Source organism: Poromitra crassiceps, assembly GCF_964638095.1.
Source record: "Poromitra crassiceps genome assembly, chromosome: 5".
In the NCBI taxonomy this organism is placed as follows: domain Eukaryota; kingdom Metazoa; phylum Chordata; class Actinopteri; order Beryciformes; family Melamphaidae; genus Poromitra; species Poromitra crassiceps.
The window spans coordinates 61766865-61794025 of record NC_139642.1 but is presented as its reverse complement, the minus strand read 5'-3'; the positions used below and the strand labels follow the sequence as shown (position 1 = coordinate 61794025).

Below are 27161 nucleotides of genomic sequence, written 5' to 3'. Positions count from 1 at the left end.
TTTCCAATATCTTATTTTTCAATTTCAGAACAGACAAAAGCAAAAACAAAAACAAACTCAGACACACACACACACACACACACACACACACACACACACACACACACACACACACAGACACTCAGGAACCTGAGTCTCTCCATACGCACAACCGAAACCATGCATGTCCGCCAGCCACAGCTGAAAAGAAGGTAGAGAGTGGGACTTCCACTCCTTCAGAATGATTCTCTTGGCGACAGTTGTTGGAGGAGCAGAGAAGATTCAGAACAGCCAAAGATGGTGATAATGGTGTTAATGATCATGTCTGTGTGTTGGTGATAATGGATGATGTTGGTTCTTCCTTGTCACCAGTATTCCTCTGAAGATGCTTTGCCAGAACATGAAGAGGCAAATCGTTTCCAGAGCATTTTATGGATGTAAGTACATCATGTTAATGCTTTTCCCCGCCTCAATATTGTGATCGTGACATGATCACAAAATCAATATTGTTTCAGTAATACTTGGAGATTACTCTAGTCAACAGAGTATAGTGTGATAAATGTCTACAGGTTACGGAATGACATAAAATATACCATTAGAATTGTAAATGGGTAGAAACTCTTAGCTATAGCTAATATTATATAACTATTATATTAAGAATATAACAATAATTAGGTGGGTATTACATTTTATGTAGTTACTCTACAGTAGTGATGTCATGTGAGGTAGCAGATAATAAACAGATTATTTATTCAATTATTTCTAAAATACTATCAGTACTAATAACCACTTGGAAGTATATTGTATCACATTTGGACCAATTGACGTTCCCTAAGTCCTGCCTCTTTTTGTGCTGTGCTCCAATAACAGTTGAGCAAGCTTGTATCAGCCTATGAAGCCAGGCTAGAGTGTGTGATGTCACAATTCACTCTAGTTGACTTTCCAGGCTGAACTTCTTTACTAAATTCACACATTTTAAAACTGAGACAGTTCACACAACTTTCACACTACACACATATTACTTCTACTCTCACTCACAGTGTCAAAATATAAACGATACAAAATATAGTTTTTGAGATATTAACATATTTGACATTCTTGACTGTCAGCTGTAGGCTAAAGGTTTGGGGGTATGTGTCCACCTCTCCATGCAGGGCTGGCCTACTGTCGACACCTGTCCACTGTGCGCACTCACCTGTCAGCCCTGGTCAACCACAACATCGTCCCCCCAGACAGGCCCTGCGACGCCTCTGGAGGCCTCAGCAAGGAGGTGTGGAGCAAATACCAGAAGGACTGCAAGGTAGGTGGCTGGCCAGCACTATGACGGGACCATACGGTTACCTCACGATAGGACTCGATTTAATCAATCAATCTTTTGATCAATCAATCAATCAATGTATTTATTTGTAAAGGGACAATGTACATTGATTAACATTCAAACAATCAACATAAAAAAAATCCCATTCACAATCTCAACATTCCGACGCCAGGAGGAGACGCAGCCCACGCAGGTACAGTAACAGTATGTCATGTACAGTCCTTTGGTCCGCTTGCATAATTGCAGTGTGAAAGCAGTGTTTTCCAGTGTTTCAGCTAAGTGTTCAAGTGGCTGGTTTAACCCATTGATACTAGGGCTGTGAATCTTCACTGGCCTCACGATTCGATTCGATTACGATTCAGAGGGCTACGATTCGATTCGATTACGATTATCGATGCATCTCGATGCATCTTAAATCGATGCATCACTTTTTTCCGCAATACATGATTTATTTTTTCTCACTTTCTTTTTTCTCACTGTGTGGCTACTTTTAAAATAAAAGTGCATTTGGAATTGCATTGTATTGTGATCCATAATTAAAATAAACAACTGCATGTACTTCCATTATATTTTATTTGATTATTAAAAATATATATATATATTTTTTTTTTTAAATAATCGATTTTTGACATTTGTGAATCGATGCAGAATCGTGCACGTCCGCATTGCGATGCATCTTATAATCGATCATTTTTGACACCCCTAATTGATACCTGATGCAGCATTTGTGTGTATCCCTTTAAGACCGCGAACCCCGACACGCGGTTCGTGGTCTTAAAGGGATACACACACAAAGGAGGGATATACACGCAAATGCTCTGTAGCGCCTGCCGGAGGGGAGGAGTTCAAACAGATCATGTCCAGGCTGTCAGTGATGACCTTTCCTGCCCTTTTCCTGACTCTGGGGGTCTACAGGTCTTGGTTGTGAGAGCCAGAGAGTGAGTTGTAAGAGCCAGAGAGTGAGTTGTAAGAGCCAGAGAGTGAGTTGTAAGAGCCAGAGAGTGAGTTGTGAGAGCCAGAGAGTGAGTTGTGAGAGGCAGAGAGTGAGTTGTGAGAGGCAGAGAGTGAGTTGTGAGAGACAGAGTGAGTTGTGAGAGGCAGAGAGTGAGTTGTGAGAGACAGAGTGAGTTGTGAGAGGCAGAGAGTGAGTTGTGAGAGGCAAAGAGTGAGTTGTGAGAGACAGAGAGTGAGTTGTGAGAGACAGAGAGTGAGTTGTAAGAGTCAGAGAGTGAGTTGTGAGAGGCAGAGAGTGAGTTGTAAGAGTCAGAGAGTGAGTTGTGAGAGGCAGAGAGTGAGTTGTGAGAGACAGAGTGAGTTGTGAGAGGCAGAGAGTGAGTTGTGAGAGACAGAGAGTGAGTTGTGAGAGGCAGAGAGTGAGTTGTGAGAGACAGAGTGAGTTGTGAGAGGCAGAGAGTGAGTTGTGAGAGACAGAGAGTGAGTTGTGAGAGGCAGAGAGTGAGTTGTGAGAGACAGAGTGAGTTGTGAGAGGCAGAGAGTGAGTTGTGAGAGGCAGAGAGTGAGTTGTGAGAGACAGAGAGTGAGTTGTGAGAGACAGAGAGTGAGTTGTAAGAGTCAGAGAGTGAGTTGTGAGAGGCAGAGAGTGAGTTGTAAGAGTCAGAGAGTGAGTTGTGAGAGGCAGAGAGTGAGTTGTGAGAGACAGAGTGAGTTGTGAGAGGCAGAGAGTGAGTTGTGAGAGACAGAGAGTGAGTTGTGAGAGGCAGAGAGTGAGTTGTGAGAGACAGAGTGAGTTGTGAGAGGCAGAGAGTGAGTTGTGAGAGACAGAGAGTGAGTTGTGAGAGGCAGAGAGTGAGTTGTGAGAGACAGAGTGAGTTGTGAGAGGCAGAGAGTGAGTTGTGAGAGGCAGAGAGTGAGTTGTGAGAGGCAAAGAGTGAGTTGTGAGAGACAGAGTGAGTTGTGAGAGGCAGAGAGTGAGTTGTGAGAGACAGAGAGTGAGTTGTGAGAGACAGAGAGTGAGTTGTGAGAGACAGAGAGTGAGTTGTGAGAGACAGAGAGTGAGTTGTGAGAGGCAGAGAGTGAGTTGTGAGAGACAGAGAGTGAGTTGTGAGAGGCAGAGAGTGAGTTGTGAGAGACAGAGAGTGAGTTGTGAGAGGCAGAGAGTGAGTTGTGAGAGACAGAGAGTGAGTTGTGAGAGGCAGAGAGTGAGTTGTGAGAGGCAGAGAGTGAGTTGTGAGAGGCAGAGAGTGAGTTGTGAGAGGCAGAGAGTGAGTTGTGAGAGACAGAGAGTGAGTTGTGAGAGGCAGAGAGTGAGTTGTGAGAGACAGAGAGTGAGTTGTGAGAGGCAGAGAGTGAGTTGTGAGAGACAGAGAGTGAGTTGTGAGAGACAGAGAGTGAGTTGTGAGAGGCAGAGAGTGAGTTGTGAGAGACAGAGAGTGAGTTGTGAGAGGCAGAGAGTGAGTTGTGAGAGACAGAGAGTGAGTTGTGAGAGACAGAGAGTGAGTTGTGAGAGACAGAGAGTGAGTTGTGAGAGACAGAGAGTGAGCCGTGAGACATGAGTGTGTCTGGGCTCTGTGATATATGAGGTGTGTCTGTGCTCTGTGATATATGAGGTGTGTCTGTGCTCTGTGATATATGAGGTGTGTCTGTGCTCTGTGATATATGATGTGTGTCTGGGCTCTGTGATATATGAGGTGTGTCTGGGCTCTGTGATATATGAGGTGTGTCTGGGCTCTGTGATATATGAGGTGTGTCTGTGCTCTGTGATATATGAGGTGTGTACAGTACCTTAACGCTGACATTAGGAGCGCAGCTCCAGAGACTTATGGTGAGGGATTGTTGCCCTGTGGTACATCTGTGGGGCGCAGAGAGCACATTCATGCTGACTACATTTTTATAGCACTTTGTCAAAACTTGTGCTTGCTGCTGAACTGCAATATTGTTATAAGATGTGCCAGAATAAAGTGTCAGCATTGCACATTTCTGCAGTCCACGGATATGTAGAATATCACAAAGATACGTGAATATCAACGTTACACACGTCATAGGGTCTGTTATGGAAACAGCACGGTGGCCAATAAGGTGTGTAAACACTTGTCTTTCACACTGGAGAGCCGTGTGTTCAATCCCCAGTCATGGTCACAGTGTTTCCAAAGTCTACATTTCAACCATGAGTCACATTTAACGTTATTTAAAGCCCCAATAAGCATTTTTTCACCTTAATATAACAGCTTTTTAGTCATTGGAGATGGTACAGTGACTTATAACAGAGAGAATGTCACCTGTATTGGTCACACAGCGCCCTCTAAAGGCCTCTCCTGGGACTAAGCAATTTCATGCCTGCGTCCCGGAGGCCGCCTGGAGGCACATACTGTGCATGCGCTGTACAGCTGAAGCGCTGTGTTCAGTAAAACAAGGAAATAACTCGGTGCGGATTTGCTATGAAAATGACGTTTCACGTAACTATGGATTATTATTTCATCACGTGGTGAGTACCCGATGTCACAACATGTACATAGAGCTTTCTGGCGCTGTGTTTTGTTGACTTTGAACGGCGATATCGATACCGATGCTATTGCACCCAGAGGGCGCAGTTTCCCCAATAGCAAAACTTGGAAAAGTTGCTCAATGGGGCTTTAAGCCTAACCCAAACCCAGTGGCAGACTTAAGCCCATGGCACACCAATCAAACATTCTCCAACAAACGCCAACAAACACCAACAGACAATTGTCTGTGAATGTTGGCAGATGTTGGAGATTGTTTGAAAGCATGGCACACCGACCAAACATATTCAGCACAACAGTTGTTCTAATTTCAGCCAAATGGTGGCGGTAATGCAACAATAACTATGCCAACTGCCGTAAAACACCAAAGAAGAAGAAGCTGACCAAATAACTTCCGTGTTTACTTACACTACACTTTACGACCTTCACTGCTGATGCTGACAAGACACAGTTAATGCATACAAATGTGCGTGCATCTGGCAATGCTGACAACTTACCCCGACACTTTGGACATAACACATATTGTAGCCAATCTTTCACTCGCACATTATGTAACATTAACTATTATTTGTATGTTTCTGTAGCTTATTTGGTTGCAACAAGCTTGTGCAGCTCACAGTTCAAGCTAATGTTAAAGCCCCTTACGCTAGCATTAGCTACTTAACGTTAGCCCACTATAAACTCACCAGTAGTGCCGAGTCTTTCAGGAATCTCTTCTATTGCTTTCGCCCGGCTGTTTCGGTTGAAAAATCGTTGAGATGACACATCGTACAACTCTCATTTTGATTCCCACAGCTCTACCAAGAGTTCCTCTCTTTCCAGGGTCCAAAACGAAGCCATCGACAGCTTTTTTTTTTTTAATCCTTATGTATCTTTGGCTGGAGTGAGATTTTGATGCCACGGGTTTAATCACACGTACGTGCAAAATGGCGTGCTCATATTTGGACTCTATTCACCATCAGGCTTCAAAACAGTCTGCAGCTTGAGCTTACACGTGAGGGGAGCACACACACACACACACACACACACACACAAGATGAACACACAGTAAAGTACAGTGTTGCTAAAACATGTTACAAAGTCTCAAATATAAACAGGCTATATCATTCAGAATGAATGGCAACGAATGGTTTGCAGATTGCACAGAACACCTACTGTATATAATCTGTTCCACATCCTCATCATCATCGTCCTCATCATCATCAAATAAAACAGTGCCCATGACTGGCAAGAAACGAATGCACCTCCACGGCTGTTATTGTGGCTGTTGGGGCATTTCTAGGGAGTGGCCAGGGGTGGCACTGCCCCCCCCCCCCCACAACCCCATCCCCCCCCCTGAAATCTGATTGGCCAGCCCAGGTGCCACCCCAAAATCCTGATTCCATGTTGGCATTAAGAGAGGATTGATTCTCTGCTCCTCTCTTCTGCACCATGGCGCAGGAACGCACAGACAGGCACGGTAAACATGGATCTCCCGTAAGTAATCATGAAAGCTGATTTCTGCCATTCAAATGACTGGAGCCTGATTGTTCATTCCTTGTGTCAATTGTGTTTTCATCACCTGTCAATCAAAGGTAATGATTTTAAATTTCTGGGATTTTCACTTTGGAGTTTGGAGTCCTTTATGTGCGGGAGAGAGAGAGAGAGCCACTAACCCATATACTGTATGATACTTCACCCTTTGATGTGTGTGTATATTAAATGTACATCATGTATCATGTCTTTCTCCTAGCCCCACCTCCAATCTATCTCACTCCACTCTAATGAATTTCTAATGGCTTTGGGGCTCATTACAGAGTGTAATATGACACCGCCGTAGCTATTAGCCCAGCCATTATAATCATTCCTCAATTCCAACAATGTACTTACTAATTTACACTCTGTTCATATCTCTGTTCTATCTTTAGCCCCTGCTCTCCTCTGCCCCGCCTCTCTCACTCTGTTCATATCTCTGTTCTATATTTAGCCCCTGCTCTCCTCTGCCCCGCCTCTCTCACTCTGTTCATATCTCTGTTCTATATTTAGCCCCTGCTCTCCTCTGCCCCGCCTCTCTCACTCTGTTCATATCTCTGTTCTATATTTAGCCCCTGCTCTCCTCTGGCCTGCCTCTCTCACTCTGTTCATATCTCTGTTCTATCTTTAGCCCCTGCTCTCCTCTGGCCTGCCTCTCTCACTCTGTTCATATCTCTGTTCTATATTTAGCCCCTGCTCTCCTCTGCCCTGCCTCTCTCACTCTGTTCATATCTCTGTTCTATATTTAGCCCCTGCTCTCCTCTGGCCTGCCTCTCTCACTCTGTTCATATCTCTGTTCTATCTTTAGCCCCTGCTCTCCTCTGGCCTGCCTCTCTCACTCTGTTCATATCTCTGTTCTATATTTAGCCCCTGCTCTCCTCTGGCCTGCCTCTCTCACTCTGTTCATATCTCTGTTCTATCTTTAGCCCCTGCTCTCCTCTGCCCCGCCTCTCTCACTCTGTTCATATCTCTGTTCTATAGTTAGCCCCTGCTCTCCTCTGCCCCGCCTCTCTCACTCTGTTCATATCTCTGTTCTATCTTTAGCCCCTGCTCTCCTCTGGCCTGCCTCTCTCACTCTGTTCATATCTCTGTTCTATCTTTAGCCCCTGCTCTCCTCTGCCCCGCCTCTCTCACTCTGTTCATATCTCTGTTCTATATTTAGCCCCTGCTCTCCTCTGCCCCGCCTCTCTCACTCTGTTCATATCTCTGTTCTATATTTAGCCCCTGCTCTCCTCTGGCCTGCCTCTCTCACTCTGTTCATATCTCTGTTCTATCTTTAGCCCCTGCTCTCCTCTGGCCTGCCTCTCTCACTCTGTTCATATCTCTGTTCTATCTTTAGCCCCTGCTCTCCTCTGGCCTGCCTCTCTCACTCTGTTCATATCTCTGTTCTATCTTTAGCCCCTGCTCTCCTCTGCCCCGCCTCTCTCACTCTGTTCATATCTCTGTTCTATAGTTAGCCCCTGCTCTCCTCTGCCCCGCCTCTCTCACTCTGTTCATATCTCTGTTCTATAGTTAGCCCCTGCTCTCCTCTGCCCCGCCTCTCTCACTCTGTTCATATCTCTGTTCTATCTTTAGCCCCTGCTCTCCTCTGCCCCGCCTCTCTCACTCTGTTCATATCTCTGTTCTATATTTAGCCCCTGCTCTCCTCTGCCCCGCCTCTCTCACTCTGTTCATATCTCTGTTCTATCTTTAGCCCCTCCTCTACTCTGCCCCGCCTCTCTCACTCTGTTCATATCTCTGTTCTATCTTTAGCCCCTGCTCTCCTCTGCCCCGCCTCTCTCACTCTGTTCATATCTCTGTTCTATATTTAGCCCCTGCTCTCCTCTGCCCCACCTCTCTCACTCTGTTCATATCTCTGTTCTATCTTTAGCCCCTGCTCTCCTCTGCCCCGCCTCTCTCACTCTGTTCATATCTCTGTTCTATATTTAGCCCCTGCTCTCCTCTGCCCCGCCTCTCTCACTCTGTTCATATCTCTGTTCTATATTTAGCCCCTGCTCTCCTCTGCCCCGCCTCTCTCACTCTGTTCATATCTCTGTTCTATATTTAGCCCCTGCTCTCCTCTGCCCCGCCTCTCTCACTCTGTTCATATCTCTGTTCTATATTTAGCCCCTGCTCTCCTCTGCCCCGCCTCTCTCACTCTGTTCATATCTCTGTTCTATCTTTAGCCCCTCCTCTCCTCTGTCCCGCCTCTCTCACTCTGTTCATATCTCTGTTCTATCTTTAGCCCCTGCTCTCCTCTGCCCCGCCTCTCTCTCCATCTCTCTCTTTACTTTTTCATGAGCTTCCTGCTCTCCTCTTTTTCCCGCCCTCCTCCCCCTTCTCCATCCCTCACTTCCTTCCAACCTCAATCTCTACCACTGTTTCTACAAGAACACAACATACTGTGATGACTTTGTATCACTTCCTTTCTTAACTCATTGAGTGCCAGCCACTTTTGGAGAACGGACGCTCCCAGTGCCAGAGTTTCAGAGCTTTTTTCAGTGATTTCTCGAGGCCCACAGAATATTGTGTGATATTACTATGTAAACAATGAACACGCAAAAAGAACGATGAGACTCTTTTCTATCATCAGCAAAAACAGGTTTATTGATATCATTTTCCGTTCTTTAGTTATCAGCCGGAGAAGATAGCTTGATTTAACAAAAAAGAGCAGTTTTTTTCTAGAAGCTGAGATAATGGCCCTTTTGTGAAATTAAACATTTCAAACACATCACTGACTCTGAAGCTAATTTTCCGATGTAGTCACACCTCAAAAATAATTTCCTTCAATAAAACAGTGAAGGCCAGGGAATTTTGTTTGGCAGAATAATATTTTTAGCTGCAACCAGCAGCGCTGGCCCCTGCGTGCGCTGCTGGTTGCAGCTTCTTGCTGATCTTGATTTGCTGCTGGTGGGCATCGGATATTCTGGCTTGCGTTTGCCAACCCTGTCCTGCTGCCTGGGTCTGTCTGGGTCAGTGTTGTGTGCTGCTCTGCGTGCCCCCCCCCCCCCCCCCCCCCCCCCCGCCCCGCCCCGCCTCAACTGCACACTCCTCCTGTATGGGAGGTGGCTCTCTGCTGAATTTGCTCTGCACTGTGAAGGGTGCGCGACATCCAGATTTTTACAGCCTTCCGCGTGTGCTTGTCACCGGCTCCTATGCTTCCAGTTGAGAATAATAACTCCACGGCTGATCATGCGAATGGCCTGGGCTGTCGCAGCGGACATGGAGGAGCTCAATTGTGGGAGCAGATTGGCTGCTGCGGGCACATCTAACGTTAAAACGCTTCATGCATATCGATGCATACGGATGCGATGCGATTTCCGTTTCCCCAACGACTTATTCTCTGTTTTTCTCTGCCTTTCTGTTAACCTGGAGAGCACTGTCGCCACCTAAGGGTTCTGTAAAATAGGTTATAGACCTCCAATAGCTACAATAGTTGTACAGGAAATGCGGAAGGCTTTGATCGACGTCCCACCGTCAAAAAACGCATTGGACGTCGAAAGACGTCCGTGGCACTCTACGTCACTATTTAATTGGACGTCGAAAGACGTCCATGGCACTCAATGAGTTAAAGGGACACCCCGCCGATCAATGCTGATTTATTTGGCACATAATCTCATACATATCCGAAAACTGGAAATATACTGCAGATGTTTGTTTAGTTTTACAGTTATTGAGAGTTGAGTTGAGTTAGGTTGTGGACCAGTGATGTCATTCATATACAAATGACATCAATGCAGTACAGAGCTTTTATTTTGAAGGCAGGCAATGGAAGTGTTGTGCTGTGTTGACAGTGGAGCACCTGACGCTGTATGTTGGACCCGGGGAGAATCATAAATTGTTGTCTCCGTTTTAGAAACAAATATCTTGTGTATGTATGTTCTCATTATTAGGATAGGGATTTGTGCTGATATGTTGGCATATGTAGCATAACATGTAATGTTGTTAACTGACAATGCATCTCAGTCGATGTTTAGGAGTAACGGAGCTCTCTCGCTAACTCGGGTGCATTTACATGGATGTGGAAACTGACATGTTGATGAATGTACACTGTCCCTGGTATATAAATGAAAATGAAATGAACCACTGGCCTAAAGTTAAAAAACAAACAAACAAAAATCGTTTTTTCTTCTTGTTCCTTCAGTTGGATGTCTGAGCTTCACTGTGCAGACTGATGTCTGAGCTTCACTGTGCAGACTGATGTCTGAGCTTCACTGTGCAGACTGATGTCTGAGCTTCACTGTGCAGACTGATGTCTGAGCTTCACTGTGCAGACTGATGTCTGAGCTTCACTGTGCAGACTGATGTCTGAGCTTCACTGTGCAGACTGATGTCTGAGCTTCACTGTGCAGACTGATGTCTGTGTAGAATTTGACACTCGAAGGCTGTTTTCACCATCCTCTGCTGAAAGTGGAACGTTTCTCTGAGCTCAGTGAAAAGGACATTTTAGGGGGCGGGCCTACGAGCATGATTTGTGACATCACAAATAGTTTGGAAGCCAATCCCTGTCCCGATATTCAACTGACACAAGTGTGATGTGGAAACGTGCAGTCTCCAGTGCACATACACTTACAGTGAAGCAGGAGACATCTTGTGTCTAGCAGAAACACTTTTTGAGATGAAATATATTTGCACATTCATATATTCTGGAATTCCGAATGAGGGAGAAGGAGTAGATGTCATTTTAAGGATTTTAACAAGATATTTTAAAGATCCCCTAAGTCATGTTTCAAGAAGTGTATCAAATACTCTACTATGAATAATAATTAATTGAGTCTGATCCTTTCCCCCCCACAAAAAGGTTAAATTATTTTGTTAAAATCCTTAAAATGACTGCCCCTCCTTCTCCCTCATTTAAAAATCCAAAGCAACCAATCAGAGTTATCTAAAACATAACTAGCCAATCACAGCATACAACAGGGGCTTTCAACACATTCTTACTCGTGACAAAGTGATGACAAGTGTTCCTGACTGATCTGCAGTCTATGATGAGTTGGGAGTGAGAATGTGTTGGGGCTTTAACTGCTGAATACTGGACAGGGATTGGCTCCAAGATTCGTGATGTCACGGATCTTGCAAGTTGGAAACGGCATCAGTGAGCTCTTGAGAAGTTTCCACTTTCAGCAGACGATTGTGGAAACAACCTTCTACTGTCAAACTGCACAGACATCATTCTGCACAGAGAAGCTCAGACATCCAACTGTAGGAACATGAAGAAAAACAGATTTTTGACTTTAGGGGGTCTTAACGTTTTTCTTGAAAAATCATCTGACACAAATTATTATTAAAAGTATTAAAGAGTATTTTTACATACATCTTAAAACATGACTTTAGGGGGTCTTTAAGGATGCCAAAACGTGTCGTTTGGTTCAGTATTTAGAACTTGCTAATGCAATAGGCATTTTAATTCCTTTCACTGTGTTTGTGTGTGTGTGTGTGTGTGTGTGTGTGTGTGTGTGTGTGTGTGTGTGTGTGTGTGTGTGTGTGTGTGTGTGTGTGTGTGTGTGTGTGTGTGTGTGTGTGTGTAGAACTATAAGGAGTTGGAGCTGCTGAGGCTGGTGTATTATGGCGGCGTGCAGCATGACATCAGAAAGGAGGTGTGGCCTTTCCTGCTCGGACACTACAAGTTTGGCATGGCCAAGAAGGACATGAGCCAGGTACACACACACGCACACGCACACACACACACACACACGTCACACACCAAGCCCCCAGGAATAGCGCTGGGCTGTGAAGCCATTTGAACATGGTGGCGAAGCTCTGTATTGCAAGTCACGCGACGCCGTGCAGCCCAGAAAGGAAAATTCCCATCCACTTGCATGGGGACTCCGGCAGCTGTTAAACCCAGGGGAATTTTTTCCGGGTGTCACTCAAAGTATAAAACGACTCTTTTAATTATCAAATAATTTTTTATGGGGCATTTTTTCTTCAGAAGCCACTAAGAGCTGTATACGGGGGTATTTTCTTCTTGTAATACAATCCATGGGTGGGAGGGGTGGGAGACGTCATGGTCCATGGAACACGTCATGGCACACATGCGCACTTTGCCTTGGGCTGCATGGCCAGGAAGTAATCAGGAATAGGGGTGGGACAAAATATCGATACCCACGTTATCGCGATATTTCCACCCGCGATACGTTATCGATACACTGGCGCCAAGTATCGATATGTTTATTAATTTTTTTTTTTTTTTTTTTTTTTTTTTTTTTTTAATAAACAGGCTAAAATATTATGCTGTGTGTGGTAGTTGAAACATAGTTTCAAGTTGACTTTATTTATGTTTGTAGTTGAAACAAAAACATAACTACTGTAGGCTACATGAATGGAAATGTTTGATCATTAATATCTACTTTTAGAAATTATATAGGTAGGTAGGTAGGTTATATAGGTTTTCTTGTTTTAATAGTAATAATAAAAAGACTTAATGTGTAACTTTTCCTCCGTGGTATCGAAAATGGTATGAGTGAGTGAGTGAACTCAGAGAGTTCATGTCAATTCTGCTAATAAATGCATAATACATGATTTTTTGCCTTCAGAGGTATTTTTTTCACTTGTTACACAGGTATCGTGATGTATCGTCTTCCAATATATCGCAGTATCGCAGTATCGCAGTATCGTGATATATCGTTATCGAGGGCCAAGTATCGTGACGATATCGTATCGTGAGCTACTCAGCGATTCCCACCCCTAATCAGGAAGTAAAACCAGGAAGAAAAAGCCCCCATGATGGCTTCATGCGGCAGTGAGCAACCTCCGTCCGAATGCATGGGTGGGCGTGGCACGTCCCCTATCCAGTTCTTTTAACACATTGAGTGCCAGCGACGCCATATGGCGTCATTAGAAATTTACCGTAGGCTGCCAGCGACGCCAAATGGCGTCAGTAACTCCAAATTGTTTTTTTGACGGGGGGGGGGGGGGTGTCGATCTAAGCTTCACATCGCCTCTTACAATATTGTAGCTATTGGAGGTCTATAACCTATTTTACAAACCCATTAGGTGGCGACAGCACTCTCCTGATAAGAGAAAGTGGAGCCAAACACACAGAAGAAGTCGCTGGGGAAAAAGGAAATTGCATCGCATCCGTCCGTATGCATCGACATGCATGAAGCCAAACGCCAGCTGTGCCCGCAGCAGCTGCATCCGCTGTCACAACTGAGCACCTCCGTGTCCGCTGCGACAGCACATTCGCATAATCAGCCTTATTATTCTCAACTGGAAGCATGGGAGCCCGTGACAAACACACGCGGAACCAAAAAGCTGGATGTCGCGCACCCTTCACTGTGTGTGCACAGCAAACTCAGCAGAGAGCCAACAGACACACCCAGGAGGAGGCGTGTGCAGTTGAGGGGGGGGGGGGGGCACGCAGAGCACGCAGAGCAGCATACACTTCACCCAGACAGACCCAGACATCAGAAAATTAGCTTCAGAGTCAGTGATGTGCTTGAAATGTTTAATTTCACAAAAGGCTCATTATCTCAGCTCGTAGAAAAAAAGGGCTGTTTTTGGTTCAATCAAGCTATCTTCTCCGGCTCATAACTAAAGAACGGAAAATGGGATCAATAAACTTTTTTTTGCAGGTGATAGAAGAGAGTCTCATCGTTATTTGTGCGTGTTCAGTGTTTACATTACAGTAATTATTAAAGAAATGATATGACTGTTTTAAAATGCATTGCGGCCTATGTGGCACAGCAAGCAACCTTTTGCCCAAGGGCCGTGGCACTCAAAGTGTTAATACATCCATGACACACACACTCCACCATGCATGGAAAAACAGATGTGTGGTTGTGAGATATTGTGGTTTGTGAGTAAAGTGTGCATGCAGTGGGGTGCATCATTTGTGCAACAAAATGATTGAATTTGGTAATCAAATGTATTGATTTATTTGAGATGTTTAACATTTATTTGCCCGATTTAGTCTAAAATCTATGCAAAGCACTGTTCTCTATGAAAGGAAATTCATCAAGTGTTTGTGAAAATGGAAAATGTCAATAACTAGGCCGTTAGGTAAAGTGGTGGCTGTCATCAGGCCGGCTATAAGAACCAAAGTGGTAGCTAGCGTTAGTGAGGTGTCTAACACTCACCGTGACAGTCCGTCTCCCGGTCTGAAAATGATTCCTTTCACATAGCACAGGGGTTCCCAAACTTTTCCATCCAAGTACCACTACGTATCGGGACAAATCGATTCCTTAGGTCTTCTAGTGTCATATGATACCAGAAAGGTATTACTTACTTACTCACTCATTACTTATTACTTAAACTTCACTCCGGCTTTAACTGAGCCTGCTGGAGCCTCTGAAAGTAAAATTGTGATATTTCTCAAATATCGCAATATTTCTGAAAGCCCGGACCACAGTTTGGGAACCAATGACATAGCAGTATGGACGGCACTCTCTGTATGACTTGTCACGTGAACGGATGCGTTGTGGTGTTTCCCGGGCGGCGCAGATGGATGAGAAGGTGAGCGAGCGCTACGAGCAGGTGATGAGGGAGTGGAAGGCCTGCGAGGTGATCGTCAAACAGAGGGAGAAGGAGATGCAGTCGGCCATCTTTGCCAAGCTGTCGTCAGGCAGCAGCATCGACAGCCACGTCCTGCGCCTCATTCACAGAGACTCCACACTCAGCAACGAGGTCAACCACACAAAGCACACAATATACAGCTACAGACAATATACAGCTACAGACAATATACAGCTACAGACAATATACAGCTACAGACAATATACATGAACTCCTCAATGTCACCAATCTTAAAACCCACCTGTTCCGCTCTGCTTTTTACTAGCTCGGAGCTTTTAGCTGTTTTTTAGCTTGTTTTTATTTTATTTTATTTATTTATTTACTTTATTTTAGCGACTGTAAAGCACCTTGAGATTTGTTTTACATTTTAAAGTGTGCTATATAAATTAAAGCCATTATTATTATTATTATTATTATTCACCTACATTTGACATTTTTTCATGAATGGGAAAATAGTACTACATAGTTCACTACTACAACTTATTTAGCGTTACTCCTACGATAATGTTAAAAAAAAAGATTTACTCCTCATAATATGGTGCATCCAAATAGAATCTCTATGAGAGTGACGGCGATTCTGTAACTTAAACAGATTGTGACAGATTGTAATGAAAATGCTAACTGCTAAAACCACATTCCCAATGGAGGGGTGGTTACATATAGCTGTCAACAGTAGGCTGTGAAGAACAGGAGAGATCACTTGTTTCAGCTCAGCCTACTGTACATCACTCTCCCTTCAGTTCAGCCTACTGTACATCACTCTCCCTACAGGAGAGATCACTTGTTTCAGCTCAGCCTACTGTACATCACTCTCCCTACAGGAGAGATCACTTGTTTCAGCTCAGCCTACTGTACATCACTCTCCCTACAGGAGAGATCACTTGTTTCAGCTCAGCCTACTGTACATCACTCTCCCTTCTCCTTTCCCTCCTCCACCGTAGGTGTTCATGTCGGTGGACGAGCCCGACGCCGGGGGCCAGGAGACCCCGAGCGGCGAGGACAGCACCCCCACCATGACCGCCCTAGCCCAGCCCGCCGCGCTGGCCCCAGAGGAGCGCCCCCTGGTGGAGTTCGACTCCCCCGACTCGGGCCTCCCTTCCTCCAGGAACTACTCGGTGGCCTCCGGTCACTCCCAGATCCTGTCCAGCATCGAGGACGCACAGAGCACGGAGGAGGACGGGGGGCTCGGCGGGAGGCAGGACTCGCTGAGCGAGGACAGGCTGTGCACTCAGCTGGACAAGCTGATGACCAACGCAGCAGCTGAGGGGATATCGCCTTCTCTGTCCTCCTATACTGTATGTGCCGTATACCACATGTACTACATGTCTGGCGTATTTTCTCATTCCCTCTGTTTGAGAAGTATAGTTGCTCATATTTTTCTACAGAGCCTCCTTGTTTTCTGATCTACTTCTTTTAGTTCGTTTGTTTGTTCTTTGTTTTGTTTTTGCAATGCATTCCCGATAATTACGGTACATGTAATGGATGGCGGCATGCTACACAGACTTCCTAATACCGGCTAATTCAGTCATTGTCACTTGCACAAATGTAGCTACTGCCATCTTGTGGCACTTGTACATTACTACAACTAGAGTTTTATTATATAACAGGCACCAGGAGTTTACCAGTATCCACCATTGTGTTTTGCTTTGTTCCCCCCCAGCCTGTATTTGGGAGGAGGGGCAGTATTTGTTCCTGTCGACTCTCTGTTCGGGCCTAAAGTAAAACATTTTTCATTTTAAAGTCCTGGTCAATTAAGTAAAGTAATTTTAAAGTAAGACATCTTTAACCTTCACTCAGTCATTGATTAAAGTGATCATCTCAAAGGTTTTCATATAAGTCAATATCTGTTAAGTCACTAATATCTATCTGATAGTGAGTTAACACAATGATGATTGAGCATATGGCCCATTGATGGAAGCCTTTGCATTTTCAGTATTGTAGCATTTATGAACTTGGTGTCTGTGGTGACACAGGGTGGGCGGAGCTAACACAATAGACTCACTCTGTAGGTTACTGTAGGTTCACAGGGTGGGCGGAGCTAACACTAGAGACTCACTCTGTAGGTTACTGTAGGTTCACAGGGTGGGCGGAGCTAACACAATAGACTCACTCTGCAGGTTACTGTAGGTTCACAGGGTGGGCGGAGCTAACACAATAGACTCACTCTGTAGGTTCACAGGGTGGGCGGAGCTAACACAATAGACTCACTCTGCAGGTTACTGTAGGTTCACAGGGTGGGCGGAGCTAACACAATAGACTCACTCTGCAGGTTACTGTAGGTTCACAGGGTGGGCGGAGCTAACACAATAGACTCACTCTGCAGGTTACTGTAGGTTCACAGGGTGGGCGGAGCTAACACAATAGACTCACTCTGCAGGTTACTGTAGGTTCACAGGGTGGGCGGAGCTAACACAACAGACTCACTCTGTAGGTTACTGTAGGTTCACAGGGTGGGCGGAGCTAACACAATAGACTCACTCTGTAGGTTACTGTAGGTTCACAGGGTGGGCGGAGCTAACACAATAGACTCACTCTGTAGGTTACTGTAGGTTCACAGGGTGGGTGGAGCTAACACAATAGACTCACTCTGTAGGTTACTGTAGGTTCACAGGGTGGGTGGAGCTAACACAATAGACTCACTCTGTAGGTTACTGTAGGTTCACAGGGTGGGCGGAGCTAACACAATAGACTCACTCTGTAGGTTACTGTAGGTTCACAGGGTGGGCGGAGCTAACACAATAGACTCACTCTGTAGGTTACTGTAGGTTCACAGGGTGGGTGGAGCTAACACAATAGACTCACTCTGTAGGTTACTGTAGGTTCACAGGGTGGGTGAAGCTAACCCAATAGACTCACTCTGTAGGTTACTGTAGGTTCACAGGGTGGGTGGAGCTAACACAATAGACTCACTCTGTAGGTTACTGTAGGTTCACAGGGTGGGCGGAGCTAACACAATAGACTCACTCTGTAGGTTACTGTAGGTTCACAGGGTGGGTGGAGCTAACACAATAGACTCACTCTGTAGGTTACTGTAGGTTCACAGGGTGGGCGGAGCTAACACAATAGACTCACTCTGCAGGTTACTGTAGGTTCCAGAACAAAAGTGAAATCTTAGATGATCACTTTAATGCTGAAAATACTGATTTCTTTGTGCAGATCGAGCTGCTGGACACAGTGGCCCTCAACCTGCACAGGATCGACAAAGACGTCCAACGCTGCGACCGCAACTACTACTACTTCACCACAGCCAACCTGGAGAAGCTACGCAACATCATGTGCAGGTCCAGCCACACATCTATTCACTTTGAAGCATTTGTTTGCTCTCCAGTCCTGCTCTTGTTCATATAAACTGGTGTCCTTGCTTGCAGCTATGTGTGGGAACATCTGGAGATGGGTTACGTCCAGGGCATGTGTGACCTGCTCGCTCCTCTCATGGTCATCCTGGATGATGGTAAGAATCACATCACGTGTCTCTATGGCACCATGTGCAGACATGCCAAACAGAAGGGATAGTAGCCTAGCCTAGCCTACTGCAGCAGCCAGCCAAAAACCTATATTTGGTGCGTTTATCCTCACATTGTGCGATCACTTTTTCTTTTGTTTTACCTAAGCATGTAAACAAATCCACGGGCATTGATTTCAATATGGCTGCTTTCGGAGGCTCCTGGCCTTCTGTTTCTGTGTGCGCGTAGCATTATTCTGATTGATGAGCCCCTCAGTTATTAACCTCTAGCAAATATGACAGTTAGTGGATATAGTCTCAGGCTGGATATAGTCTCAGTCTGATATGGTCTCAGTCTGGATATAGTCTCAGTCTGATATAGTCTCAGTCTGGATATAGTCTCAGTCTGATATAGTCTCAGTCTGATATAGTCTCAGTCTGATATAGTCTCAGTCTGATATAGTCTCAGTCTGATATGGTCTCAGTCTGGATATGGTCTCAGTCTGATATAGTCTCAGTCTGATATGGTCTCAGTCTGGATATGGTCTCAGTCTGGATATAGTCTCAGGCTGGATATAGTCTCAGTCTGATATGGTCTCAGTCTGGATATGGTCTCAGTCTGGATATAGTCTCAGTCTGGATATGGTCTCAGTCTGGATATAGTCTCAGTCTGATATGGTCTCAGTCTGGATATGGTCTCAGTCTGATATGGTCTCAGGCTGGATATGGTCTCAGTCTGATATGGTCTCAGTCTGATATAGTCTCAGTCTGATATAGTCTCAGTCTGGATATAGTCTCAGTCTGATATAGTCTCAGTCTGATATAGTCTCAGTCTGGATATAGTCTCAGTCTGATATGGTCTCAGTCTGATATAGTCTCAGTCTGATATGGTCTCAGGCTGGATATGGTCTCAGTCTGATATGGTCTCAGTCTGATATAGTCTCAGTCTGATATGGTCTCAGTCTGATATAGTCTCAGTCTGATATAGTCTCAGTCTGATATGGTCTCAGTCTGGATATGGTCTCAGTCTGATATAGTCTCAGTCTGATATAGTCTCAGTCTGATATGGTCTCAGGCTGGATATAGTCTCAGTCTGATATGGTCTCAGTCTGGATATGGTCTCAGTCTGATATGGTCTCAGGCTGGATATAGTCTCAGTCTGATATAGTCTCAGTCTGATATGGTCTCAGTCTGGATATGGTCTCAGTCTGATATGGTCTCAGGCTGGATATAGTCTCAGTCTGATATAGTCTCAGTCTGATATGGTCTCAGTCTGGATATGGTCTCAGTCTGGATATAGTCTCAGTCTGGATATAGTCTCAGGCTGGATATAGTCTCAGTCTGGATATAGTCTCAGGCTGGATATAGTCTCAGTCTGGATATAGTCTCAGTCTGATATAGTCTCAGTCTGGATATAGTCTCAGTCTGATATAGTCTCAGTCTGGATATAGTCTCAGTCTGATATAGTCTCAGTCTGGATATAGTCTCAGTCTGATATAGTCTCAGTCTGGATATAGTCTCAGTCTGGATATAGTCTCAGTCTGATATAGTCTCAGTCTGGATATAGTCTCAGTCTGGATATAGTCTCAGTCTGGATATAGTCTCAGTCTGATATAGTCTCAGTCTGGATATAGTCTCAGTCTGGATATAGTCTCAGTCTGGATACAGTCTCAGTCTGGATATAGTCTCAGTCTGGATATAGTCTCAGTCTGGATATAGTCTCAGTCTGGATATAGTCTCAGTCTGGATATAGTCTCAGTCTGGATATAGTCTCAGTCTGATATAGTCTCAGTCTGGATATAGTCTCAGTCTGAGGCTTCAAAGCTGTGGGACATTTCTTCATTTTTTTCTTCAACGCAGATAAATGAGCAAATCAACTGCTTTAATTTAGCTCTTAGCTCTTGGCTGTTTCATGACTGTTTGGTGTGTGTGTGTGTGTGTGTGTGTGTGTGTGTGTGTGTGTGTGCTTACGTGTGTGTGCTTACGTGTGTGTGTGTGTGTGTGTCAGAGTGCCTGGCATACAGCTGTTTCACTCAGCTAATGAAGAGGATGAGCCAGAACTTCCCTAACGGTGGAGCCATGGACACACACTTTGCCAACATGAGGTCCCTGATCCAGGTGTGTGTGTGTGTTCATAGATTTCTGTTGACATCACAACTGTTGTGGCGCCATCTTAAGGACCAATTTGAAACAACAAGATGCCCTTTTCTGTACAATAAAAGAAGAAGTGGAAGGGTTTGATGTATACTGTTTATGTAGTGTTAAAAGTTGTTTTACACTTTTAAAATGTGTCAATGTAATAATAATAATAAATATAGCCGCAAGCGGCGATGCGGGGTCCAAGCTTCTGGTGACTTGGGGGTTATATGTCAGATAATATTAATATAGACACTGAATTGCACATTTAGTCAGAGTTGATATGTGCACATATATTATATGTGAGTGATGACTGCACAAGTGTGATTTAAGCTGTGGTGATGGGGGCTTTATATAGTACCAGGAGAAGGGCATTTATGATGTCATTTATGATGTCATTTATGATGTCATTTATGATGTCATAACTGACGTCGTCATAGAGAAGGTGACAGTCTTGTGACATCACTGATGATGTCATCTATGATGTCATCTATGATGTCATCTATGATGTCATCTATGATGACATAGTGTCAAAGTTTAAACATTTATCATTTCAAGACGGTTTCACGTATCCAAATTCTTTATACAACTTTAGATCAGGGAAGTCCAGAGATGACACAGAAAAAGTTTGGGCTCATTCGGGCAAATGGCCTAGGACGAGTTCGTTTTTTTTTTTGGAAAATCTAGCAGGCTTAAATGGGTGTGAGTTATGGGTCAATACGCAAAAGGGTCTGTTATAGCGCCACCATCTGGCCAATATGGCTAATTTTTTGTCTCTGAGCAGTGGGGCACATTTCCAACCTATGTGCAAGGTCTGGCTACTGTAGCCCTTACGGTTTTTGACGTGCATGCTGTTTTAGGGCAGAATAATAATAAACATTACAGATACAATAGGGATCCACGCACTTCGTGCTTGGACCCCTAATAAACGGAACAGATACAATAGGGATCCACGCACTTTGTGCTTGGACCCCTAATTATATAGTACCAGGAGAAGGGCATTTATGATGTCATTTATGATGTCATTTATGATGTCATTTATGATGTCATTTATGATGTCATTTATGATGTCATAACTGACGTCGTCATAGAGAAGGTGACAGTCTTGTGACATCACTGATGATGTCATCTATGATGTCATCTATGATGTCATCTATGATGACATAGTGTCAAAGTTTAAACATTTATCATTTCAAGACGGTTTCACGTATCCAAATTCTTTATACAACTTTAGATCAGGGAAGTCCAGAGATGACACAGAAAAAGTTTGGGCTCATTCGGGCAAATGGCCTAGGACGAGTTCGTTTTTTTTTTGGAAAATCTAGCAAGCTTAAATGGGTGTGAGTTATGGGTCAATACGCAAAAGGGTCTGTTATAGCGCCACCATCTGGCCAATATGGCTAATTTTTTGTCTCTGAGCAGTGGGGCACATTTCCAACCTATGTGCAAGGTCTGGCTACTGTAGCCCTTACGGTTTTTGACGTGCATGCTGTTTTAGGGCAGAATAATAATAATAATAAATATAGCCGCAAGCGGCGATGCGGGGTCCAAGCTTCCGGTGACTTATGATGTCATCATAAATGACATCATATGATGTCATTTCTGATGTCATTTATGATGTCATTTATGATGTCATAACTGACGTCGTCATAGAGAAGGTGACAGTCTTGTGACATCACTGATGATGTCATCTATGATGTCATCTATGATGTCATCTATGATGTCATCTATGATGACATAGTGTCAAAGTTTAAACATTTATCATTTCAAGACGGTTTCACGTATCCAAATTCTTTATACAACTTTAGATCAGGGAAGTCCAGAGATGACACAGAAAAAGTTTGGGCTCATTCGGGCAAATGGCCTAGGACGAGTTCGTTTTTTTTTTTGGAAAATCTAGCAGGCTTAAATGGGTGTGAGTTATGGGTCAATACGCAAAAGGGTCTGTTATAGCGCCACCATCTGGCCAATATGGCTAATTTTTTGTCTCTGAGCAGTGGGGCACATTTCCAACCTATGTGCAAAGTCTGGCTACTGTAGCCCTTACGGTTTTTGACGTGCATGCTGTTTTAGGGCAGAATAATAATAATAATAATAATAAATATAGCCGCAAGCGGCGATGCGGGGTCCAAGCTTCCGGTGAAAGTTTCAAAGTTTCAAAGTTTCAAAGTTTCAAAGTTTCAAAGTTTCAAAGTGTCAAAGTTGAAACATGTATCATTTCAAGACGGTTTCACGTATCCAAATTCTTTATACAACTTTAGATCAGGGAAGTCCAGAGATGACACAGAAAAAGTTTGGGCTCATTCGGGCAAATGGCCTAGGACGAGTTCGTTTTTTTTTTTGGAAAATCTAGCAGGCTTAAATGGGTGTGAGTTATGGGTCAATACGCAAAAGGGTCTGTTATAGCGCCACCATCTGGCCAATATGGCTAATTTTTTGTCTCTGAGCAGTGGGGCACATTTCCAACCTATGTGCAAGGTCTGGCTACTGTAGCCCTTACGGTTTTTGACGTGCATGCTGTTTTAGGGCAGAATAATAATAATAATAATAATAATAATAATAAACATTACAGATACAATAGGGATCCACGCACTTCGTGCTTGGACCCCTAATAATAAACATTACAGATACAATAGGGATCCACGCACTTCGTGCTTGGACCCCTAATAATAATAAACATTACAGATACAATAGGGATCCACGCACTTCGTGCTTGGACCCCTAATAATAAACATGGGTTTTATATAGCGCTTTTCTAGGACTCAAAGACGCTTTACAAACAAAGAAACACTAAAGGGGCGGGGACGACGTAAGTGCAACAGACAATGGACAAACACGACACAGGCACACAGGGATAGGCAGGGGGAGCTAGGAGAAGGCAGAGGAGAAGAGATGGGTTTTGAGACGGGATTGGAAGACAGTGAGGGAGTCTGATTCTCTAATGTCCGGGGGGAGAGAGTTCCAGAGCTCCGGAGCTGCCCTATGTAGTAAAAAAGTACAGCCTGTACAGTCAGCTAGAGTGAAGTATGACACTACTCTGGCTTGGTTCTATAAGCTCCCATTAAAAATGTTGAAAAAAGTATCAAACTTAAACTGCGATTTAGTATTGCATGTATGTATGAAACAGTAGTTAGAATTCCAAGTATAGAGTATGGGCATTTTAACTCATTTAAATACTTGAGTATTCTCCTTCTTGTTACTGCTAGCAAACAAGCTAATGTGAGACTGCTTTTCATCTGCCCTGACATCATCTAACAAAATGTTACTCGGGTACTGACGTTACGAAGGAGTACTCGACCGCCCTGGTTCAAAGAGGGCATGCTTTGACTTAAACAAAAAAGTCATGTGCTGTGTTCAGTCCTCAAGATGGCCGCCCCAACAAAAACGTCACCTGACAGAGACCCAGACTACAAACTGAAACAGAAACTGATGATCAAATCCAAGGATGCCAAGTCGATACTTGTGACGTTCCCAAGTTGTCTTGGAGAGAACAATCTAGAAGATAGTCTAAACTGCGTCATTGAGGGCAGGCACCATAGCCTACCCCATTGATAATGAGCCTGAAAAACCCTTGAGCTTTTCTTTTGTCTCACACTGATGATGTCAGATCCTGGACTCGGAGCTCTTTGAACTGATGCACCAGAATGGAGATTACACCCACTTCTACTTCTGCTACCGCTGGTTCCTGCTGGACTTCAAGAGAGGTCAGCAACACAACCTGTATTCTCACTTAGTCAGGTTCACTATGTTACCAAATAGAATTTCGTTCAAATTTTTCTGAGATTTACAAAACTATTCATTTTCGGAATCGTCAGAGCATGGAGCATCTGGAAACCTGTACAGCTGCCATTTTGGATTTTCAAAATGGCCACTATAAAATACATATTTTGCGCTATCTCGGCTTCCAGTCAACCCGGATTTGCATGAAACTTGGTAGAAAGGTCGGTCATGGGCCAAGGATGAACTGATTAACTTTCCATGCCCAGTCGCCCATTGGCCAGCAGGGGGCATGATGATGGGGGTAGCCACTCACAAAATGGCATCTAAGGTCCACACGGATTCACTTAACACCACACAACTTTGAAGAAAGGTGTGGCATGCTAATCCTATGTTTTCTGGATCAAGGCATTCAATAAGGGCCTCAAAATAGTGATCAGGATTATATAAAAGCAAAAATCAAAGGTAATTGAAAACTATTGTCTTTATATTTGTGATATAACTGTATTCCATCCATGCATCTTCGACTGCTTATCTGGGATCGGGTGGCGGAGGTAGCAGTTCCACTACATGATATTGTAAGTTCTTGGAAGTTATAGGTATGTGTTTATAAAGCAGGAAAACAGCCTTGTTAGTTATCTGTTTGAAATGTAAGTACACATAATAATGCTGCTTATCATATGCTTATCATAAATATGCTTATCTGAATTTGCCCATTTGTCTGGTCTCCCATCTTTGTCACAACCTAAGAGCCGGCCTGTGACACTGTGTATATGACACAGTTCAAACTGATAACTAACAAGGCTGCTTTCTTGCTTTATAAACCCATACCTATTCATATACAGTCACTTCAAAGGACTTGCAATATCATGTATTATGTAATGCAGTTATATCACAAATATAAAGACAATGGTTTTCAATTAGCTTTGATTTTTGCTTTTATATAATCCTGATCCCTTATTGGATTCCTTGACCCAGAAAACATAGTAGGATTAGCATATTGAACTAGAGTGCATATCTCTGCTCTGCCACGCCTTTCTACAAAGTTTTGTGATGTTAGGTTAATCCATGTGGAAGTTACATGCCTCTTTCTGATTGGCCATGGCCATTGCCACGCCCCATTTTGGCGAGCAGGCGTGGAGAGTTAAGCAATTCGTCCTTGGCTCTTGACCAACCTTTCTGCCAAGTTCCGTGCAAAATATGTATTTTATAGTGGCCATTTTGAAAATCCAAAGTGGCGGCTATGCAGGTGTCTGTGCAAATTTAATGCCAACATTGGTTTTCTACATGCTCTGACGATTCCAAAAATGTATAGTTTTACAAATTTGAACAACAAAACATAGTGAACCTGACTAACTGGACTAATGAGGTAACTGCCAAAGCTGATTAGTGTGCTTCACATTGGGTCTGCTCTTTGACCTTTGACCTTTACTTACTTGGTATCATAGTAGTGAGTCTAAATCTTTTTCATATCAAGGACCCATAATTTGTGTGTGTGTGTGTGTGTGTGTGTGTGTGTGTGTGTGTGTGTGTGTGTGTGTGTGTGTGTGTGTGTGTGTGTGTGTGTGTGTGTGTGTGTGTGTGTGTGCGTGCGCGTGCAGAGCTGCTGTATGAGGATGTGTTTTCGGTGTGGGAGGTGATCTGGGTGGCTCCCAGGATCTCGTCGCAGCACTTTGGACTGTTCCTGGCCCTGGCTCTGGTCACCGTGTACAGAGAGATCATCAGAGACAACAACATGGACTTCACCGACATCATCAAGTTCTTCAACGGTGAGACACACACACACACACACACACACACACACACACACACACACACACACACACACACACACACACACACACACACAGGAGTGTGTGTGCACCTCAAAATCCTGTCAAATCAGTATTACAATCAATAGTGTGTTGATGTAGTGTCAAATATAAAGGGGCGTTAATAGGGTAAATTATAAATTAAATAAATGATAAATGATCAATTATACTTTATTCCTGCTTTTTAGATCCTTGAGGCAAGGCACTACAAGTGAACATTGAGATTTGGGCTGGATAGATAGATAGATAGATAGATAGATAGATAGATAGATAGATAGATAGATAGATAGATAGATAGATAGATAGATAGATATGGATGGATAGAGAGATAGAGAGATAGATAGAGATAGATATATATTTGACAAAATTTCATATATGGCCATTTTATTAAAATACTGTACATATTCTCAGTATTACTCAGTTTCCCCCCAGGATCAATAAGGTTTTTCTGATTCTGATGTTGATCATTGTTCATTTCTATTTAACATAAAAAAAGTACAAATTACCAACTATTTAACTATCCATCAGGAAAAGGCACTTTGACTTTATGCACTGATTAAAAAGTGTTATACGATATATATATATACCGGTATATATATTTTTTTTACATTTTTGTAAAATATAGCTGATTTGATATAACAAAATAAATAAAAGTAAAAGCACACAAAGTATTCTTATTCAATGTAAAAAAAAAGGAAAGAAAAGTAAAATGTAAAAAATGAAAGGAATTTAGTTTTTTCCTATACGAGGGATCAGCCGAGCAGCATTTTGGTAAACAAACCGCGTCACTGGGTGGAAACCCAGTGGAGCCCAAGTGGCACGAGGCTTGATTGTTTGACTCTAGCCGTCTAACTCTGTTTACATTTTAAAAACTGCGACAGTTCACACAACTTTAACACGACATGCATATACATCAAACTCTTGAGCTACTTCTGCTCTCACTCAGAATGTAAAACTATAAGCGATGTCATGTATAGTTTTTGAGATATTAACGTTGGTTTGGCACAACTCATACACTTTACTGCCGCGGGGTTCCGCATTTCTGGGTGTCAAGTGACGTCACGCTGATTGGTCCTATTCGCCTGTGGTGCATCCAGTGTGTGCCCTGCGTCTGCTCGGGTCCATATTGAAGACAGGAGAGCTGATACAGATTGTGTGTGTTACCAGTTCCTTCCTGACTCCAGCTGCATGTGTGATTGACAGAGATGGCTGAGCGTCATGACGTCCAGCACATCCTGAGGGTCGCCCGCGAGCTGGTGCACAAGATCCAGAGTCTGATGGACAACAAGTGA

At 43.8% G+C, this 27161-nt stretch overlaps 1 protein-coding gene across 1 annotated transcript in view; it reads left to right on the top strand.

Moving 5' to 3' along the window:
• The window catches only part of sgsm2 (small G protein signaling modulator 2), a gene marked incomplete at its 3' end in the record, with an annotated part of 144945 nt that extends 117784 nt beyond the window's left edge, over positions 1-27161 (top strand). The window contains exons 14-24 of the mRNA XM_083637253.1: positions 352-416; positions 1134-1279; positions 11775-11903; positions 14692-14874; positions 15705-16067; positions 17920-18044; positions 18132-18214; positions 20214-20323; positions 23949-24045; positions 25660-25827; positions 27073-27161. Of these exons, the coding sequence (XP_083493379.1) occupies positions 352-416; positions 1134-1279; positions 11775-11903; positions 14692-14874; positions 15705-16067; positions 17920-18044; positions 18132-18214; positions 20214-20323; positions 23949-24045; positions 25660-25827; positions 27073-27161 (1558 nt within the window). The remainder of the gene's footprint in view (positions 1-351; positions 417-1133; positions 1280-11774; positions 11904-14691; positions 14875-15704; positions 16068-17919; positions 18045-18131; positions 18215-20213; positions 20324-23948; positions 24046-25659; positions 25828-27072) is intronic.